This window comes from Carcharodon carcharias, chromosome 18 (assembly GCF_017639515.1).
Source record: "Carcharodon carcharias isolate sCarCar2 chromosome 18, sCarCar2.pri, whole genome shotgun sequence".
NCBI lineage: Eukaryota > Metazoa > Chordata > Chondrichthyes > Lamniformes > Lamnidae > Carcharodon > Carcharodon carcharias.
The window spans coordinates 626,398-645,179 of record NC_054484.1 but is presented as its reverse complement, the minus strand read 5'-3'; the positions used below and the strand labels follow the sequence as shown (position 1 = coordinate 645,179).

At 53.5% G+C, this 18,782-nt stretch overlaps 1 protein-coding gene across 1 annotated transcript in view; it reads right to left on the bottom strand.

The window, feature by feature from the left end:
• trappc10 (trafficking protein particle complex subunit 10) overlaps positions 1–18,782 on the bottom strand; it is an 89,179-nt gene that overhangs the window by 51,640 nt on the left and 18,757 nt on the right. Inside the window, exons 2-4 of the mRNA XM_041211934.1 lie at positions 10,203–10,284; positions 4,615–4,750; positions 2,184–2,380 (exon numbers count right to left, since the gene is read on the bottom strand). Coding sequence (XP_041067868.1) covers positions 2,184–2,380; positions 4,615–4,750; positions 10,203–10,284 — 415 coding nt within the window. The remainder of the gene's footprint in view (positions 1–2,183; positions 2,381–4,614; positions 4,751–10,202; positions 10,285–18,782) is intronic.

Below are 18,782 nucleotides of genomic sequence, written 5' to 3'. Positions count from 1 at the left end.
GGGAACAGACTGAGAAATCATTCCCGAGCGGGGGAACAGACTGAGAAATCATTCCCGAGCGGGGGAACAGACTGAGAAATCATTCCCGAGCGGGGGAACAGACTGAGAAATCATTCCCGAGCGGGGGAACAGACTGAGAAATCATTCCCGAGCGGGGGAACAGACTGAGAAATCATTCCCGAGCGGGGGAACAGACTGAGAAATCATTCCCGAGCGGGGGAACAGACTGAGAAATCATTCCCGAGCGGGTGAATAGACTGAGAAATCATTCCCGAGCGGGGGAGCAGACTGAGAAATCATTCCCAAGCGGGGGAACAGACTGAGAAATCATTCCCGAGAGGGGGGGACAGACTGAGAAATCATCCCCGAGCGGGGGAACAGGCTGAGAAATCATTCCCGAGCGGGGGAACAGACTGAGAAATCATTCCCAAGAGGGGGGGGACAGACTGGAAATCATTCCCGAGAGAGGGGGACAGACTGAGAAATCACCCCCGAGTGGGGGAATCATCCCCAATCAGCTGAGTGTAATCTGAGTGTAATCTGTTTTTTCTGTATTGTGGAAACGAGGAGGGGTAGTTACTGGACTCAAAAGCACCAAACTTCAGTGATAACTTTTAAGATTCAAAGAATTAATGAATGTTTATTGATAAAAAAGATAAAACTTAAACACACAAGATAAAAGATACAGTTAGAAAAGACCTTACAAAATAACCTCAATGTTTTACCAAAGGTACACAATGAAACTATCTTTTTGGCAACAGCCCTTATAGATTCTTAACTGTAAAAGCAGGAAATATTACCCAAACGAGAAACTGCCTTTCACTGCAACCAGAAGTACAATCCAGAACTTCCCAGAACATCGCTGAGGTGGTTTTCCAAAGTCAGGTTCAAACGAACTGTTTCACAAGACACATATTCTCCCAGCCTAAAACTCGGCTGCTTTCTTCAGTTAAAAATCTTTCACAGTGAAAAACAACAGAGCTGGCCTCGAGAGACATCCCCACAGCAACTCGATCCAGCTGAAAATCTACTCAAGCACTTGTTTCTCCCTTCCATCTTCCTTCTCCACTGTCCTGACAAATCCCTTTCAACTTGGGTTCCTCAAATATTAAAACCTTTTAAGTTCCGCTGTTACCTCTATTTTGGTTCAATTAAATGTAATGGGCAGAATCTTCCGGCTGGTGTGCGGGTGGCAGAGTCCATATGCCAGCGCTTAGAATGTTGCGTGCTGATGCCACACGAGTGTGCCGATGTCAGGGTGCAGCATCACAATATTTCGGTCGGTGGGTGCGTTAACTTGCCAACCGTCGACAATTTTGAGGAGCCCGTGCAAACTTCGGCTCGAGGCACGGGCCCAACAGGCAGGTGGGTAGGCGATTTTTGTACAAACCTCATCCAGCGGCGGGATGAGGTTTAATGTCGGGTTTAAAAATGTTTAATAAAGTTTTTGTTTATTTCATTAACGTGTCCCACCCCGTGTGACATTTTCACATGAGGGGGACATGTTAATGAATCTTTTATTGTTCTGTCTTTTATATTTGCCAGCCTTTCAGCAATCTCCCTGAGGCAGCACTTAATCTCAGGGGGACGTGCAGCCTTTCCTGCGATAGAGCCCACTCTGACAGTTGGGGAATCCCCCCCCACCCCCCACCCTCGACACAGGAAGAGCTTAGCGCTTCCCGTTGGCCGACACGCTGGGCAGGCACTTAAAATGGCAGCGGGGCCCGTTTCAGCGGCAGCGGTGATCGGCTGCCCACCCACCACCAAGCCGGTGGGGCCCACCCACCCATCAAGGGCAAAATTCTGCCCAACATGTCTGCCCCAGTTTACTCACGATTCTCCTGTAAGGTCCAAATGTTCCTTTATACCTTCGAACCCCTTTTGAAATGCAATAGCTGCACATCAATTTCCACACTCAACCCCAAATGTAAATTTCAAATCTACTGTTTACTTGTAAATTCAAACCCACAATAAGGCCTCATTACAAATGCAAAGAGATAACACCTTTACTCTTTTATCCCTTAGACTCCACAGACAACTGGACTCCAAACATTTCTCCTTTGATTAACACTGGACACACACAGACCTTCCCTTACCCACACAGAATATATACATAACATATAAATAACATTTAAAAATTTACACCTATCATCACACACTGAGAAACAGTGAACTCCTTCTACCTGTCACTTTGTTTGTTGCAGAAGTCGTTTCTGATCTTATCAACAATTGATGTTCTGGGGAGAATGTTGGTTTTGTTCTTTTTTTTGGCATCACTTTCCACGACAACGATCAGCCAATCAGAGCTGCTATAAGCTTTTAAAATGTTTTGCCATTTTGTGATCTCGTCCTTCGCTGTTGCTTTGTAAACCTCTGTATCCTGGAAAATTCAAATGGGAGAGCATGTTTCAATAAAACGCAGGGGTAGCAAGACACAATCCACAACACAGCTCTCACCTCTGGGATCAGCTCCTCGCTGGGCCAGGGGTGCTGGGCACAGTGTGCCATGGCCACAGATCATATCCCCAAATTACTTAGGGACAGACTGAACTTTTGAGAAAGACGTTTGTTTTATAGTAAAAAGGTTGAAGAGTCATTCGGACTCGAAACGTTAACTGTGTCCCTCTCCGCAGATGCTGCCAGACCTGCTGAGTTTTTCCAGGTATTTTTGTTTTAGTTTTGTAATATTCTGTGATTGTGGAGGTGATGGAAAATGATTATCATCTCAGCCGAAACCACCTCCTGTTTAGTTATATCCCAGACTATGATCATGAACTAAGTCGGAGAGAAAACAGATCTGGGCGAAAGACATGTTTGTTTTTCCCCATCCTGGAATGCACAAGGAAAGGGGTTTAAAAAAGCCAACTGCAACCCTAGTTGTGTGTGCTAGTCTGGTGTTCTGTCTTGGTGTGTGCGTGCTGTAAAGGTCACAGCTAAAGAACACCAACTGGGGGTCCCTGCACTTGCTGGTTAAAGAAACCCTCTCTCTCTCTCTGATTGCTGGGTGGAAGTCACAAGTCAGCAAAGTCACAGGCAAAGAAGAAACAGGACAACTCCTTTCAGCTAACCTGCAGAACCAAGAATCTCTAAACCAACAGCCCAAAGTCAGTGCTACCAGAATCAACCCAACTTCACGCCCGCTACGTTTCACCATCTATTCCTCACAGGCAAGCCAAAGGACTGATTCATATACCTTTTTAACTTTTACTTTTGGACTCAGTTTCTTATTTCTAATCTGCATGTGTGTTTGTTGCATTTTTATTATTTTTTCTCGTGTTTTAATAACTAATAAACTCACTCTTTCTTTAACTCAAGAAAACCTGGTTAAATTAGCTCCTTCTAAAACATTAATGCATTTGGACTGGGAAAAGGAAAAGGGAAGGGATCCTTGTTAAATTAACCTTGTTGCAACCAATCGAGGGGGTTGAGTTAAGAAGTGGAGCCAGTTCGCCCCTCCTCACCTGGGAGCATAACAATTTGGGGTACCTCGTCCGGGATCATTAGAAATTGGGGGAACCTCGCCTGGGGACTGATTGTAACAACACCTCTGGGACCAGCCTCTTGCTCAGCCAGGGGGATGAGACAAAGCACTGTAACACCACTCACACACATCCCTCCCAGTGACAGAGCAGCAAGTCCTAGACTCTCTCATTCCACAAGATCAGGTTTCTGGAGAGATAGGGAGCAGATGGCAACACATCGTCACTCCGGGGAAGAGGAGAGTAAAAGAGGCTTGCTTCCCTGACACAATTCTCCTGTAGTTGGGTTTGAGACCATGAATCAGCAGCCTGTCTACTGGCGATGCAGAAAGGCCAAGGAGGAGGGAAAAAAAATACAGTGTCCAGCAGCCCTGTGCTCTCCAACCAGCCCCTCACTTGCAAATCCTAGGAGGCTTTGCTCAGCTTCTCATTGGACAGATAGCAGTGAGAGATCAGGTCATTCATTACCTTTAATATTTTCATTGTTTATCCATTGCTCAGAAATAACCACGCCAATTAGTTCATTAATGGCTATGATGATTAATGAATCCTTTCACAGAGTATACTCCCTCTCAAATCAGGGATGCTGAGCTTCACAGTATAAACGGCTAAATATGAGGGAAAGGGAGGTTCATGTTGAAGAGCAGACAGCCTCTTGGTGTCAACGGGAAGGAGGACAATCCAACAGAGTGTCTACACAGGTCACCATACTCACACAGCACTCTGTCCAGGTCACCATACTCACCCAGCAGTCTGTCCAGGTCACCATACTCACCCAGCAGTCTGTCCAGGTCACCATACTCACACAGCACTCTGTCCAGGTCACCATACTCACACAGCACTCTGTCCAGGTCACCATACTCACACAGCACTCTGTCCAGGTCACCATACTCACCCAGCAGTCTGTCCAGGTCACCATACTCACACAGCAGTCTGTCCGGGTCACAATACTCACACAGCAGTCTGTCCAGGTCACAATACTCACACAGCAGTCTGTCCAGGTCACCATACTCACACAGCACTCTGTCCAGGTCACCATACTCACCCAGCAGTCTGTCCAGGTCACCATACTCACACAGCACTCTGTCCAGGTCACCATACTCACACAGCACTCTGTCCAGGTCACAATACTCACACAGCAGTCTGTCCAGAATATGTGCAGGAAGGGAAAGGTTAGAAGGGCTCGATTTCCCTCTTTAGGTATCAGCTCCTCTTTAAACTGAACAAAATTCGCTTCAAGGTGAATCATCTTGGGTGGTCGTCCATAGGACCTGGAACACAGGAGGGAAACAAACATTAAACATTCTGCTGCCTTCCTCTCCAGCCAGCTGTGAGATGCCACACTCGGTTGCTCAGCCAAGAGCTGCCTCACTTGGTTGCTTAGCAGAAAGCTGCCAGGCTATTGAGGGCAGTGGACACTAAGCCCAGAGCATCTCCCCTTTAGAGCGATGGACACGGGGTCCAAACCTTCTAGAACCACAGGACACAGTTTAAAAATAAAGGGTATCCCATTTAGGACAGAGATGAGGAGAATTTTTTTGTCTCAGAGGGATGTAAGTCACTGGAATCTCTTCTCCAGGCAGCAGTGGAGACTGGGTCATTAAATTTATTCAAGACTGAGTTCGACAGATTTTTGATAGACAAAGGGTTATGGGGGGACGGACAGGAAAGTGGAGTTGGGGCCACAATCTGATCAGCCATGATCTTATTGAATAGGGGAGCAGGCGCATGGGGCTGAATGGCCTCCTCCTGCTGTGTGTCCATTGATCCCAGCGCTGCTGTGACTGAGATACTTCCATTCCCTGCAGAGTTTGTGATTGCTCACTGGTTCTGGTTTCTTCAGCTTCAATCAGGTCATGAGCAGGACATCATTCGCCTGGGCTGAAGAACAAACCTCTGCTGCTTCTGCATTTTATGGTGTCCTCCAGCTGTAACCATCTTTATGAACCTGCATTTGACTGTACATCTCCTGCATCCTCATTCCTGTGAATATACCTCATACGGTGTGTCCTTGGACACTCTCCCCTCAACCAATTTCTACACTTTGCTCACTTCCCCTTGCCTCTGGGCTCACACAACAGTTCCTTGATGTTCCAGGCTGACTCCACCTAACTATATCGTCATTATTCCACAACAGGACATCGGACTTTCACTCTGGAATCCTTCCTATAACCTCCAAACTATTTCCGTTTGTCCGTTTGCTATCAGGGTTTTATCTACCCTAATTTTTATGGAACTAGGCCTATGTAACTTTCCCTATTCAACTGTGCATTTTGGCTACTGCGCTGAACTCAAGCCCATTCAATCCATTCCTACTTTTTCTCTTCCTGCCCCGTCCTGCACCCCTCCCCCCTTTCTGTTTATCCTTCTCTTCTACCATCATGCCTCCATTAACTTCTTGACTCTCAGATACTCCACCGTCCCAATTCCCTACCCCAACCCTCTTTTTTGCCATTGCCCCAGGCTTGACTGTTTCTTTAAGTCTACAGCTTCCCTCTGCGCCTCTCTTGACACCCTCCAACCGTCTAAACGAGACACCGGCACTTGGGGCATTACGAGCAGCAACTCCAACTGCTCCATCCTACTCTCTCAGTGACCGCTCCACACATTGTACCCACTAGGAGTGAATCGTGTCAAGCTCCTTCCAATCCAACTCACCCCTCCCGCTGCTGATGCTGTGGACTCCCCCAGCGGATCAGCTCTCACTGGCCCTCCACACATCTCCCTCCTGGATGTCCATTCACTTGTGAAGAAGACTCTTGCCATCTGCGAACTTACTGAGAGTGATTACATCAACATCTTGGCCTTGACAGAATCCTAGTGATGACAGCTTCCTCCTTAATTAAACCTCCCCGCCTGGCTATATATTCCACCTCTTGCCCTGTCCAGAACAGTGTGGCAGTGTGGGGCTTGGTCTGACCCTCTACTCCTCTGGCACTTTCTCCTCATTTGAGTGTCTCACCATGTTCCACCTCTCTCATACCTCATTTAAAACCCTCATTCTCTACCGTCCACCCAATTATCATAAACATTTCCTCACTGTGATATCGTCACTGCTTTCCTCCCTTGCCTTCCTACCACCTCATCCTCTGTGATTTCACCTCCCACCTCAACTCATCATGTTCGCTCTCCTCTCAATTCACTGTTCTCTTATCCTCCCTAAATCCCTTACTTCATGAAAATTCCTCAACACATATTCACGGCCGCCCGAGACCTTGCCATCTCATTGGCCTCACTACTCCCATCATAACAGTTACAGATAAGGCCAATACTGATCACTTCCTTTTACCTATCTCCACTCACATCCCCCTCCCGCTCCTGCCTCTTCCGTCTCTGTCCTTGGAGAAAACTATCCTTCAATTCACTTACAACTGCACTTTCAAAATCCAATTGTCTAGCCTCTACCCTCTCTGCCCACAGTTACTGATTTGTTCAGCTGCACTCTCACCTCCATCTTCGATGTCCTAGTTCCCAATCAAACCATTACTCGTTCTCACCCTGGCCATTCCTGCTTGGCACTGCCTTCATCTTCAGAGAGTCATAGAGGTCTACAGCACAGAAAAAGGCCCTTCGGCCCATCAAGTCTGCACCGGTCAAACAAGTATCTAACTATTCTAATCCCATTTTCCAGCACTAGGCCCATAGCCCTGTATGTCATGGCATCGCAAGTGCACATCCAAATACTTCTTCATTCCCTTAAGTCCAAGAGGTGCAGACTTAAAAGTATGTGGCAGACAACTGGTTTAGCCATTCATTGCCAGATCTAGCTGGAGCACATAAAGCACTATCAGGTCCTGCTCTTCTGCCAAAACTACTCACTATTCCAGGGTCTTCCTGGAATGTATCCTCTGGCTTATTTTCTCTACTGCAAACTGCCTTTTTAAACTCCCTCTCCCCACTCCTGTTGTCTCCAGCTTTAATCCCAACAAGTGTCAGGAGCTCATGAACAACTTTGTCACCAAGATTGAGGTAATCCCATCAGCTGCATCTGCTACTAGGCCACTGGGTTAAACTTCCATTATAGCTCCTCTTTCTCGAGTTTCTCTCCTATCTCCCCTCACACCTTCTCCAAGCTCATCTTGTCCATGAGTGCATCACCTCCTGCTCCCAATTCCCACTAACCTGATCACCCGGCTTCCCCTCCTGATCTCCATGCTAGCCAATATGGCAAATGTTTCTCTCTCTCTTTTCAGTGTTGTCTCTCTCTCCTTTATACTGCCATCATCAGCCCTCTCCTCAGAAAAAAAATCCCTTGATCCCACCACCCTTGCAAAACACCATCCCATCTCCCAAGTCCTGATGTTGTCACTTCCTAACTCCATGTCCATCTTTCTCAGAGTTCTGTGTTTGAATTCCTGCAATCAGGTTTCTTCCCCTGCCACAGCACCAAAACAGCTCTCATCAACCATCACAAATGACATCCTTTGTGACTCCGACAAAGGTAAACTTTCCCTTCTCATCCTTCTCGACCTGTTTGCAGCCTTTGACCACATCATCCTCCTCCAGCACTAATTTAATGCTGGGAAAACTGGTGCCCACTCCAAACTCCGTTCCCCAGCTCTCAATTCCATCCCTCTCTGGCAACAGTCTCAGATTAAACCAGGCTGATCAAAATCAGTGTCATATTTGACTTCGAGACGAACTTCCAAATATTCCACATATTCACACCTTATGAGACCACCTGTTTCCACCTTGGTAACAGCTCATCTGCTGCTGAAACCCTCATCCGTGTCTTTGTTATCTCCAAACCTGTCTATTCCAATGCACTCCCAGCTGATCTTACACATTCTACCCTCTGTAAACCTGAGGTCATCCAAAACTCTATTGTCCACGTCCTAACTCACATCAAGTCCTGTTCACCCATCGCTCCTGTCCCTGGACTACATCAGTTCCCAGTCATGCAACATCCTGATTTTAAAATCATCATCCTTATTTTTAAATTCCTCCATGGTCTTCCAGTCCCAATCTCTGCAATCTCCACCAGTCCCGCGACCCTTCAACAACCCTCCACAACCCTTCAACGACCCTCAGCCTCTCTATCTTGCTTTCTGCCTTTAAAATGTTTTTTAAAACCGACCTCTTTGACCAAGCTTTGGTCACCTGGCCTAATATTCTTAAGTGTTTTGGTGTCATGCGCGTTTTTGTAATGTTCCGGCAGAGAGCCTTGGGACATTCTGTAATGTTCCGGCAGAGAGCCTTGGGACATTCTGTAATGTTCCGGCAGAGAGCCTTGGGACATTCTGTAATGTTCCGGCAGAGAGCCTTGGGACATTCTGTAATGTTCCGGCAGAGAGCCTTGGGACATTCTGTAATGTTCCGGCAGAGAGCCTTGGGACATTCTGTAATGTTCCGGCAGAGAGCCTTGGGACATTCTGTAATGTTCCGGCAGAGAGCCTTGGGACATTCTGTAATGTTCCGGCAGAGAGCCTTGGGACATTCTGTAATGTTCCGGCAGAGAGCCTTGGGACATTCTGTTTTGTTAAAGATGCTAGGTAAACAAAATAACAGAAAATGTTGGAAAAACTCAGCAGGTCTGGCAGCAACTATGCAGGGAGAGACAGAGTTTCCAGTCCAATATGACTCTTCGGACTCAATGGGGAGAGTCATACTGGACTCGAAACGTTATCTCTGTTTCTCTCTCCACAGATGCTGCCAGGCTTGCTGAGTTTTTCCAGCACTTTCTGTTTTTATTTCAGATTTCCAGCGTCCGCAGTATTTTGCTTCTATGTAAATAGAAGCTGTGGCGGACATGGGGCCAAGACCATCTCGCATCGTGCTGAAACCCTGGGGGAACTGGAGACTAGAAGAGGTTTTGGTGGTGAATCACCGACTGTCTAATGTGGCCAGTGTACAATAATGGGTATTTCTGCTCTTTTACAGGACGTAGGCAGTGTTAGTAATATCAGCATTTACTGCTTGTCCCCAAATGGCCTGAGAATGTGGTGATACAGAAAGGCAGTTAAGAGTTGGCCTTGATGTTGCTGGAGTGAATATACAGGCCTGGCTGGATAAGGGCAGCAGGTTTCATCCACTAAACTTAAATCAAACTTTCATGGTGGGATTTGAATTCATGCTCACAGGATTGTTAGTCCAGGCGGACAAGTCCAGTACCATAACCACTAGACTAGCGAAGCCTCTGTGAGGGGATTGACTGTCTTTATCAGTACACAGTCAACACTCAAGCAATGCGAAATCTCCCATGAAATATTAAAACAAAAACAATAGTGACTGAACTCTGCAGGTCGGTGGTTGTGTGTGGTGTGGACTGGGCAGAAGTGGACCCAACCCTGTTCTTGATCAAGATTGTGCCATTTTGGAGTACTTTCTCCAAGGAAATAGGGGGAAAAATCTTCCAATTTAACTTTTTTTTTAATTCATTCACAGGATGTGGGAGCCATTGGCTAGGCCACCATTTATTGCCCATCCTAATTACCCTTGAAAAGTCCATAGATTGAAACAGGACAAGGGATACCATCAATTTTGGGGAGAGAGCTATAAGAAACAGGGCCTGTCTGCTCCCGGGACACCTTTCTCAGCCCCAGGGAAGGGAGGATCATGGCACCAACCACACATGGGCAGTATCTGAAGCAAGAGCAGGCACTGGCTCTAAGAGGCAAATGGTTGATGGCTGTGGGAATGAGTCTGGGATTTACAGCATTTAGCAGCCTGAACCCAGTTAGCAAATATTCGGAGGAGGAGGATAAACCACTCCAGAGTCTGTACCTTCTCCATTCCATAGGCTCCCGTGGAAGTTGCTGCATCAGTATAGAATAAACGGAGGAGAACAGAGCCTGATCACCTGCACCTGGAGAGAGAAAAAATAACAAGGATGGAGTGAAAGCAAAATACTGCGGACACTGGAAATCTGAAACAAAAACAGAAAATGCTGGAAAAGCTCAGCCGGTCTGGCAGCATCTGTGGAGAGACACACAGAGTTAATGTTTCGAGTCCATGTGACTCTTCTTCAGAGGAAGAGGAGTCTCTGAAGAGTCATATGAACTAGAAACATTAACACTGTTTCACTCTCCACGGGTGTTGTCAGACCTGCCGAGCTTTTCCAGCATTTTCTGTTTTTATTCCAAGGATGGAGTCCTGCGTCACAACCCCTGCTGGTCAGACACAGCCTCTCCCACCACCAGCTGCCTGGCAAGCCTGTGTCCCCTTGACTGAGTGAAACAGCCAGCTCACCCTGAAATCACAGAGCTCAGCTGGAAGAGTCCAGGACCGAGCACCACACAGCTCATTGTGAGAAACCTCCAACAGGCCACCAGAAATTGTGATGAAAATCCATCTGCCTCCGGATACAAAGGGGAACACTGACACTTTCTTTCTCCCTTCCATTCCAAGAAGGTGCTGTACAGATCAAACACGCACCGGTACACAACCCAGTCAAGATGTTCAACTAACAGAGGCATCACAACCCGGGTGTCTGTTATTCTATATATAAACCTCCCCGAACCCCTCGATTAGATTCCAGTCTGTAACTCACTCCCAGGTATCTATTATTCTATATATAAACCACCCCGAACCCCTCGATTAGATTCCAGTCTGTAACTCACTCCCGGGTATCTATTATTCTATATATAAACCCCCCCGAAACCCTCGATTAGATTCCAGTCTGTAACTCACTCCCAGGTATCTGTTATTCTATATATAAACCTCCCCGAACCCCTCGATTAGATTCCAGTCTGTAACTCACTCCCGGGTATCTGTGATTCCATATATAAACCACCCCGAACCCCTCGATTAGATTCCAGTCTGTAACTCACTCCCGGGTATCTGTTATTCTATATATAAACCCCACAAACCCCTCGATTAGATTCCAGTCTGTAACTCACTCCTGGGTATCTGTTATTCTATATATAAACCCCACAAACCCCTCGATTAGATTCCAGTCTGTAACTCACTCCCGGGTATCTGTTATTCTATATATAAACCACACCGAACCCCGCGATTAGATTCCAGTCTGTAACTCACTCCTGGGTATCTATTATTCTATATATAAACCTCCCCGAACCCCTCGATTAGATTCCAGTCTGTAACTCACTCCTGGGTATCTATTATTTTATATATAAACCCCACAAACCCCTCGATTAGATTCCAGTCTGTAACTCACTCCCGGGTATCTGTTATTCTATATATAAACCACCCCGAACCCCTCGATTAGATTCCAGTCTGTAACTCACTCCCGGGTATCTGTTATTCTATATATAAACCACCCCGAACCCCTCGATTAGATTCCAGTCTGTAACTCACTCCCGGGTATCTGTTATTCTATATATAAACCCCACAAACCCCTCGATTAGATTCCAGTCTGTAACTCACTCCTGGGTATCTGTTATTCTATATATAAACCCCACAAACCCCTCGATTAGATTCCAGTCTGTAACTCACTTCCGGGTATCTGTTATTCTATATATAAACCACACCGAACCCCGCGATTAGATTCCAGTCTGTAACTCACTCCTGGGTATCTATTATTCTATATATAAACCTCCCCGAACCCCTCGATTAGATTCCAGTCTGTAACTCACTCCTGGGTATCTATTATTTTATATATAAACCCCACAAACCCCTCGATTAGATTCCAGTCTGTAACTCACTCCCGGGTATCTGTTATTCTATATATAAACCACCCCGAACCCCTCGATTAGATTCCAGTCTGTAACTCACTCCCGGGTATCTTTTATTCTAAATATAAACCACCCCGAACCCCTCGATTAGATTCCAGTCTGTAACTCACTCTCAGGCTTTTTTTATATTCATTCACAGGATGTGTGTGTCGCTGGTTGAGCCAGCATTTATTACCCAGCCCTAACTGCCCTTGAGAAGGTGGTGGTGAGCTGCCTTCTTGAACCGCTGCAGTCCATGATATCACATGGAGCGAATGGAATCGGTTGAAGACTGGTATCTCAGTACAGAGGGGTTTAGAAAGGGAATTCGAGGGGACTGAAGCACAGCTGTCAGTGGTGAAGCTGACAATGCCTTCAATCTTCCCATATAGCTGTAGCTGATATTATCAACAGACATAGTGCATTGATGATGAAGAGGCCAAGGGCAGACTCTTGAGGAACTTGAGGCAATGGAGTGTGAGTGGAAAGAGAAGCCATTGCTCTAACTACAACAAAGGTGGAATAGTCCCAATCCTCTGGTGCCACAGGAGGATGGTGCAGTCGAGAGGGTTGGGGAGGACATTATCTGTGGCTTTGGTTTAGCAATGCTACTGTGCTATGATTGTAGCTGAAGCCTGATTGGCCGGGTGGATCACAAGTGATTCTAGAGTTCGAAACACGAAGCAAGTATTTAAATTATGATGCACTGTCCTGGGGGTGGGGACACAGTCGCCAGGGGAGGGAGAGACACACTGATCTTTGGGGAGGGGGAGGGGAGAGACAGACTGTCCTTTGGGGAGGGGGAGGGGGAGGGGAGAGACACACTGTCCTTGGGGGAGGGGGAGGGGGAGGGGAGAGACACACTGACCTTGGGGGAGGGGGAGGGGGAGGAGAGAGACACACTGCCCTTGGGGGAGGGGGAGGGGGAGGGGGAGGGGAGAGACACACTGCCCTTGGGGGAGGGGGAGGGGGAGGGGGAGGGGAGAGACACACTGTCCTTGGGGGGGGAGGGGGAGGGGGAGGGGAGAGACACACTGCCCTTGGGGGAGGGGGAGGGGAGAGACACACTGCCCTTGGGGGAGGGGGAGGGGAGAGAGACACACTGACCTTGGGGGAGGGGGAGGGGAGGGGAGAGACACACTGACCTTGGGGGGGGAGGGGGAGGGGAGAGGACACACTGACCTTGGGGGAGGGGGAGGGGAGAGACACACTGACCTTGGGGGAGGTGGAGGGGAGAGACACACTGACCTTGGGGGAGGGGGAGGGGAGAGACACACTGACCTTGGGGGAGGGGGAGGGGAGAGACACACTGACCTTGGGGGAGGGGGAGGGGAGAGACACACTGACCTTGGGGGAGGGGGAGGGGGAGGGGAGAGACACACTGACCTTGGGGGAGGGGGAGGGGAGAGACACACTGTCCTTGGGGGAGGGGGAGGGGGAGGGGGAGGGGAGAGACACACTGACCTTGGGGGAGGGGGAGGGGGAGGGGAGAGACACACTGACCTTGGGGGAGGGGGAGGGGGAGGGGGAGGGGAGAGACACACTGTCCTTGGGGGAGGGGGAGGGGGAGGGGAGAGACACACTGACCTTGGGGGAGGGGGAGGGGGAGGGGAGAGACACACTGACCTTGGGGGAGGGGGAGGGGAGAGACACACTGACCTTGGGGGAGGGGGAGGGGGAGAGACACACTGACCTTGGGGGAGGGGGAGGGGAGAGACACACTGACCTTGGGGGAGGGGGAGGGGAGGGGAGAGACACACTGACCTTGGGGGAGGGGGAGGGGGAGGGGAGAGACACACTGACCTTGGGGGAGGGGGAGGGGGAGGGGAGAGACACACTGACCTTGGGGGAGGGGGAGGGGGAGGGGGAGGGGAGAGACACACTGACCTTGGGGGAGGGGGAGGGGGAGGGGGAGGGGAGAGACACACTGACCTTGGGGGAGGGGGAGGGGGAGGGGGAGGGGAGCGACACACTGTCCTTGGGGGAGGGGGAGGGGGAGGGGGAGGGGAGAGACACACTGACCTTGGGGGAGGGGGAGGGGGAGGGGAGAGACACACTGACCTTGGGGGAGGGGGAGGGGAGAGACACACTGACCTTGGGGGAGGGGGAGGGGGAGGGGAGAGACACACTGTCCTTGGGGAGGGGGAGGGGGAGGGGAGAGACACACTGTCCTTGGGGGAGGGGGAGGGGAGAGACACACTGTCCTTGGGGGAGGGGGAGGGGAGAGACACCACTGACCTTGGGGGAGGGGGAGGGGGAGGGGAGAGACACACTGACCTTGGGGGAGGGGAGGGGAGGGGAGAGACACACTGTCCTTGGGGGAGGGGGAGGGGGAGGGGAGAGACACACTGACCTTGGGGGAGGGGGAGGGGAGGGGAGAGACACACTGACCTTGGGGGAGGGGAGGGGAGGGGAGAGACACACTGACCTTGGGAGGGGAGGGGGAGGGGAGAGACACACTGCCCTGGGGGGTGGGGGAGGGGAGAGACACACTGACCTTGGGGGAGGGGGAGGGGGAGGGAGAGACACACTGACCTTGGGGGAGGGGGGAGGGGGAGAGACACACTGACCTTGGGGGAGGGGGAGGGGGAGGGGAGAGACACACTGTCCTTGGGGGAGGGGGAGGGGGAGGGGAGAGACACACTGACCTTGGGGGAGGGGGAGGGGAGAGACACACTGACCTTGGGGGAGGGGGGAGGGGAGAGACACACTGACCTTGGGGGAGGGGGAGGGGGAGGGGAGAGACACACTGTCCTTGGGGGAGGGGGAGGGGGAGGGGAGAGACACACTGACCTTGGGGGAGGGGAGGGGAGAGACACACTGTCCTTGGGGGAGGGGGAGGGGGAGGGGAGAGACACACTGTCCTTGGGGGAGGGGGAGGGGGAGGGGGAGAGACACACTGTCCTTGGGGGAGGGGGAGGGGGAGGGGAGAGACACACTGACCTTGGGGGAGGGGGAGGGGGAGAGACACACTGTCCTTGGGGGAGGGGGAGGGGAGAGACACACTGACCTTGGGGGAGGGGGAGGGGAGGGACACACTGACCTTGGGGGAGGGGGAGGGGGAGGGGAGAGACACACTGTCCTTGGGGGAGGGGGAGGGGAGGGGAGAGACACACTGACCTTGGGGGAGGGGGAGGGGAGGGGAGAGACACACTGACCTTGGGGGAGGGGGAGGGGGAGGGGAGAGACACACTGACCTTGGGGGAGGGGGAGGGGAGGGGAGAGACACACTGACCTTGGGGGAGGGGAGAGACACACTGACCTTGGGGGAGGGGGAGGGGAGAGACACACTGACCTTGGGGGAGGGGGAGGGGAGAGACACACTGACCTTGGGGGAGGGGGAGGGGAGGGGAGAGACACACTGACCTTGGGGGGAGGGGGAGGGGGAGGGGAGAGACACACTGACCTTGGGGGAGGGGGAGGGGAGGGGAGAGACACACTGACCTTGGGGGAGGGGGAGGGGGAGGGGAGAGACACACTGTCCTTGGGGAGGGGGAGGGGAGGGGAGAGACACACTGACCTTGGGGGAGGGGGAGGGGAGAGACACACTGACCCTTGGGGGAGGGGGAGGGGAGGGGGAGAGACACACTGACCTTGGGGGAGGGGGAGGGGGAGGGGAGAGACACACTGTCCTTGGGGGAGGGGGAGGGGAGGGGAGAGACACACTGACCTTGGGGGGAGGGGAGAGAACACTGACCTGGGGGAGGGGGAGGGGGAGGGGGAGGGGAGAGACACACTGTCCTTGGGGGAGGGGGAGGGGAGAGACACACCTGTCCTTGGGGAGGGGGAGGGGAGAGGGAGAGACACACTGACTTGGGGGAGGGGGAGGGGAGAGACACACTGTCCTTGGGGGAGGGGGAGGGGAGAGACACACTGACCTTGGGGGAGGGGGAGGGGGAGGGGAGAGACACACTGACCTTGGGGGAGGGGGAGGGGAGGGGAGAGACACACTGACCTTGGGGGAGGGGGAGGGGGAGGGACACACTGACCTTGGGGAGGGGGAGGGGAGGGGAGAGACACACTGACCCTTGGGGAGGTGGAGGGGGAGGGGAGAGGACACACTGACCTTGGGGGAGGGGGAGGGGAGAGACACACTGACCTTGGGGGAGGGGGGGGGAGGGGCGAGACACATGACTTGGAGGGAGGGGGGGGGGGTGGGGAGAGACACACTGACCTTGGGAGAGGGGGAGGGGAGAGACACACTGTCCTTGGGGGAGGGGGGAGGGGAGAGAGACACACTGACCTTGGGGGAGGGGAGGGGGCGGGGAGAGGGACACACTGACCTTGGGAGGGGGAGGGGGAGGGGAGAGACACACTGACCTTGGGGGAGGGGGAGGGGGAGAGAGACACACTGACCTTGGGGGAGGTGGAGGGGGAGGGGAGAGACACACTGTCCTTGGGGGGGGGAGGGGGGAGGGGGAGGGAGAGACACACTGTCCTTGGGGGGGGGGAGGGGAGAGACACACTGACCTTGGGGGAGGGGGAGGGGGAGAGACACACTGACCTTGGGGGGAGGGGTGAGGGGAGAGACACCACTGACCTTGGGGGAGGGGGAGGGGGAGAGGACACACTGTCCTTGGGGGAGGTGGGAGGGGAGAGACACACTGACCTTGGGGGAGGGGGAGGGGGAGGGGGAGGACACCACTGTCCTTGGGGGAGGGGGAGAGGGAGAGACACACTGTCCTTGGGGGAGGGGAGGGGGAGGGGGAGGGGAGAGACACACTGTCTTGGGGGAGGGGGAGGGAGGGGAGAGACACACTGACCTTGGGGGAGGGGGGGGGAGGGGAGAGACACACTGACCTTGGGGGAGGGGGGAGGGGGAGGGGAGAGACACACTGACCTTGGGGGAGGGGGAGGGGGAGGGGAGAGACACACTGTCCTTGGGGGAGGGGAGGGGGAGAGACACACTGACCATGGGGGAGGTGGAGGGGAGAGACACACTGTCCTTGGGGGAGGGGGAGGGGAGAGACACACTGACCTTGGGGAGGGGGGAGGGGTAGGGAGGAGACACACTGTCCTTGGGGGAGGGGGAGGGGAGAGACACACTGACCTTGGGGGCGGGGGAGGGGCGAGGGGAGGGACACACTGACCTTGGGGGAGGGGGAGGGGGGAGGGGAGAGACACACTGTCCTTGGGGGAGGGGGAGGGGAGAGAGACACACTGACCTTGGGGGAGGGGTGAGGGGGAGGGGAGAGACACACTGACCTTGGGGGAGGGGGAGGGGGAGGGGAGAGGACACACTGACCTTGGGGGAGGGGGAGGGGAGAGACACACTGACCTTGGGGGAGTGGGAGGGGAGGGGAGAGACACACTGACCTTGGGGAGGGGGGAGGGGAGAGAGACACACTGACCTTGGGGGAGGGGGAGGGGGAGGGGAGAGACACATGACCTTGGGGGGAGGGGGAGGGGAGAGACACACTGACCTTGGGGGAGGGGGAGGGGGAGGGGGAGAGACACACTGACCTTGGGGGAGGGGGAGGGGAGAGACACACTGACCTTGGGGGAGGGGGAGGGGGAGGGGAGAGACACACTGACCTTGGGGAGGGGAGGGGGAGGGGAGAGACACACTGACCTTGGGGGAGGGGGAGGGAGAGACACACTGACCTTGGGGGAGGGGGAGGGGGAGGGGAGAGACACACTGACCTTGGGGGAGGGGGAGGGGGAGGGGAGAGACACACTGACCTTGGGGGAGGGGGAGGGGAGCGACACACTGTCCTTGGGGGAGGGGGGGAGGGGGAGGGGAGAGACACACTGACCTTGGGGGAGGGGGAGGGGGGGGGGGGAGAGACACATGACCTTGGGGGAGGGGGAGGGGAGAGACACACTGACCTTGGGGGAGGGGGGAGGGGGAGGGGAGAGACACACTGTCCTTGGGGGAGGGGGAGGAGGGGAGAGACACACTGACCTTGGGGGAGGGGGAGGGGGAGGGGAGAGACACACTGACCTTGGGGGAGGGGGAGGGGAGGGACACACTGTCCTTGGGGGGGGGAGGGGAGAGACACACTGACCTTGGGGGAGGGGGAGGGGAGAGACACACTGTCCTTGGGGGAGGGGGAGGGGAGAGACACACTGTCCTTGGGGGAGGGGGAGGGGGGAGGAGAGACACACTGTCCTTGGGGGAGGGGGAGGGGGAGGGGGAGACACACTGACCTTGGGGGAGGGGGAGGGGGAGGACACACTGACCTTGGGGGAGGGGGAGGGGAGAGACACACTGACTTGGGGGAGGGGGAGAGGGGGAGGGGAGAGACACACTGACCTTGGGGGGGGGGGGGGGAGAGACACACTGACCTTGGGGAGGGGGGAGGGGGAGGGGAGAGACACACTGGACTTGGGGGAGGGGGAGGGGAGAGAGAGACACACTGACCTTGGGGGAGGGGGAGGGGGAGGGGAGAGACACACTGACCTTGGGGAGGGGGAGGGAGAGAGAGAGACACATGACTTGGGGGAGGGGGAGGGGGAGGGGAGAGACACACTGACCTTGGGGGAGGGGGAGGGGGAGAGACACACTGACCTTGGGGGAGGGGGAGGGAGAGAGACACACTGTCCTTGGGGGAGGGGGAGGGGGAGGGGAGAGGGACAACTGTCCTTGGGGGAGGGGGGAGGGGAGAGACACACTGACCTTGGGGGAGGGGGAGGGGGAGGGGAGAGACACATGACCTTGGGGGAGGGGGGAGGGGAGAGACACACTGAC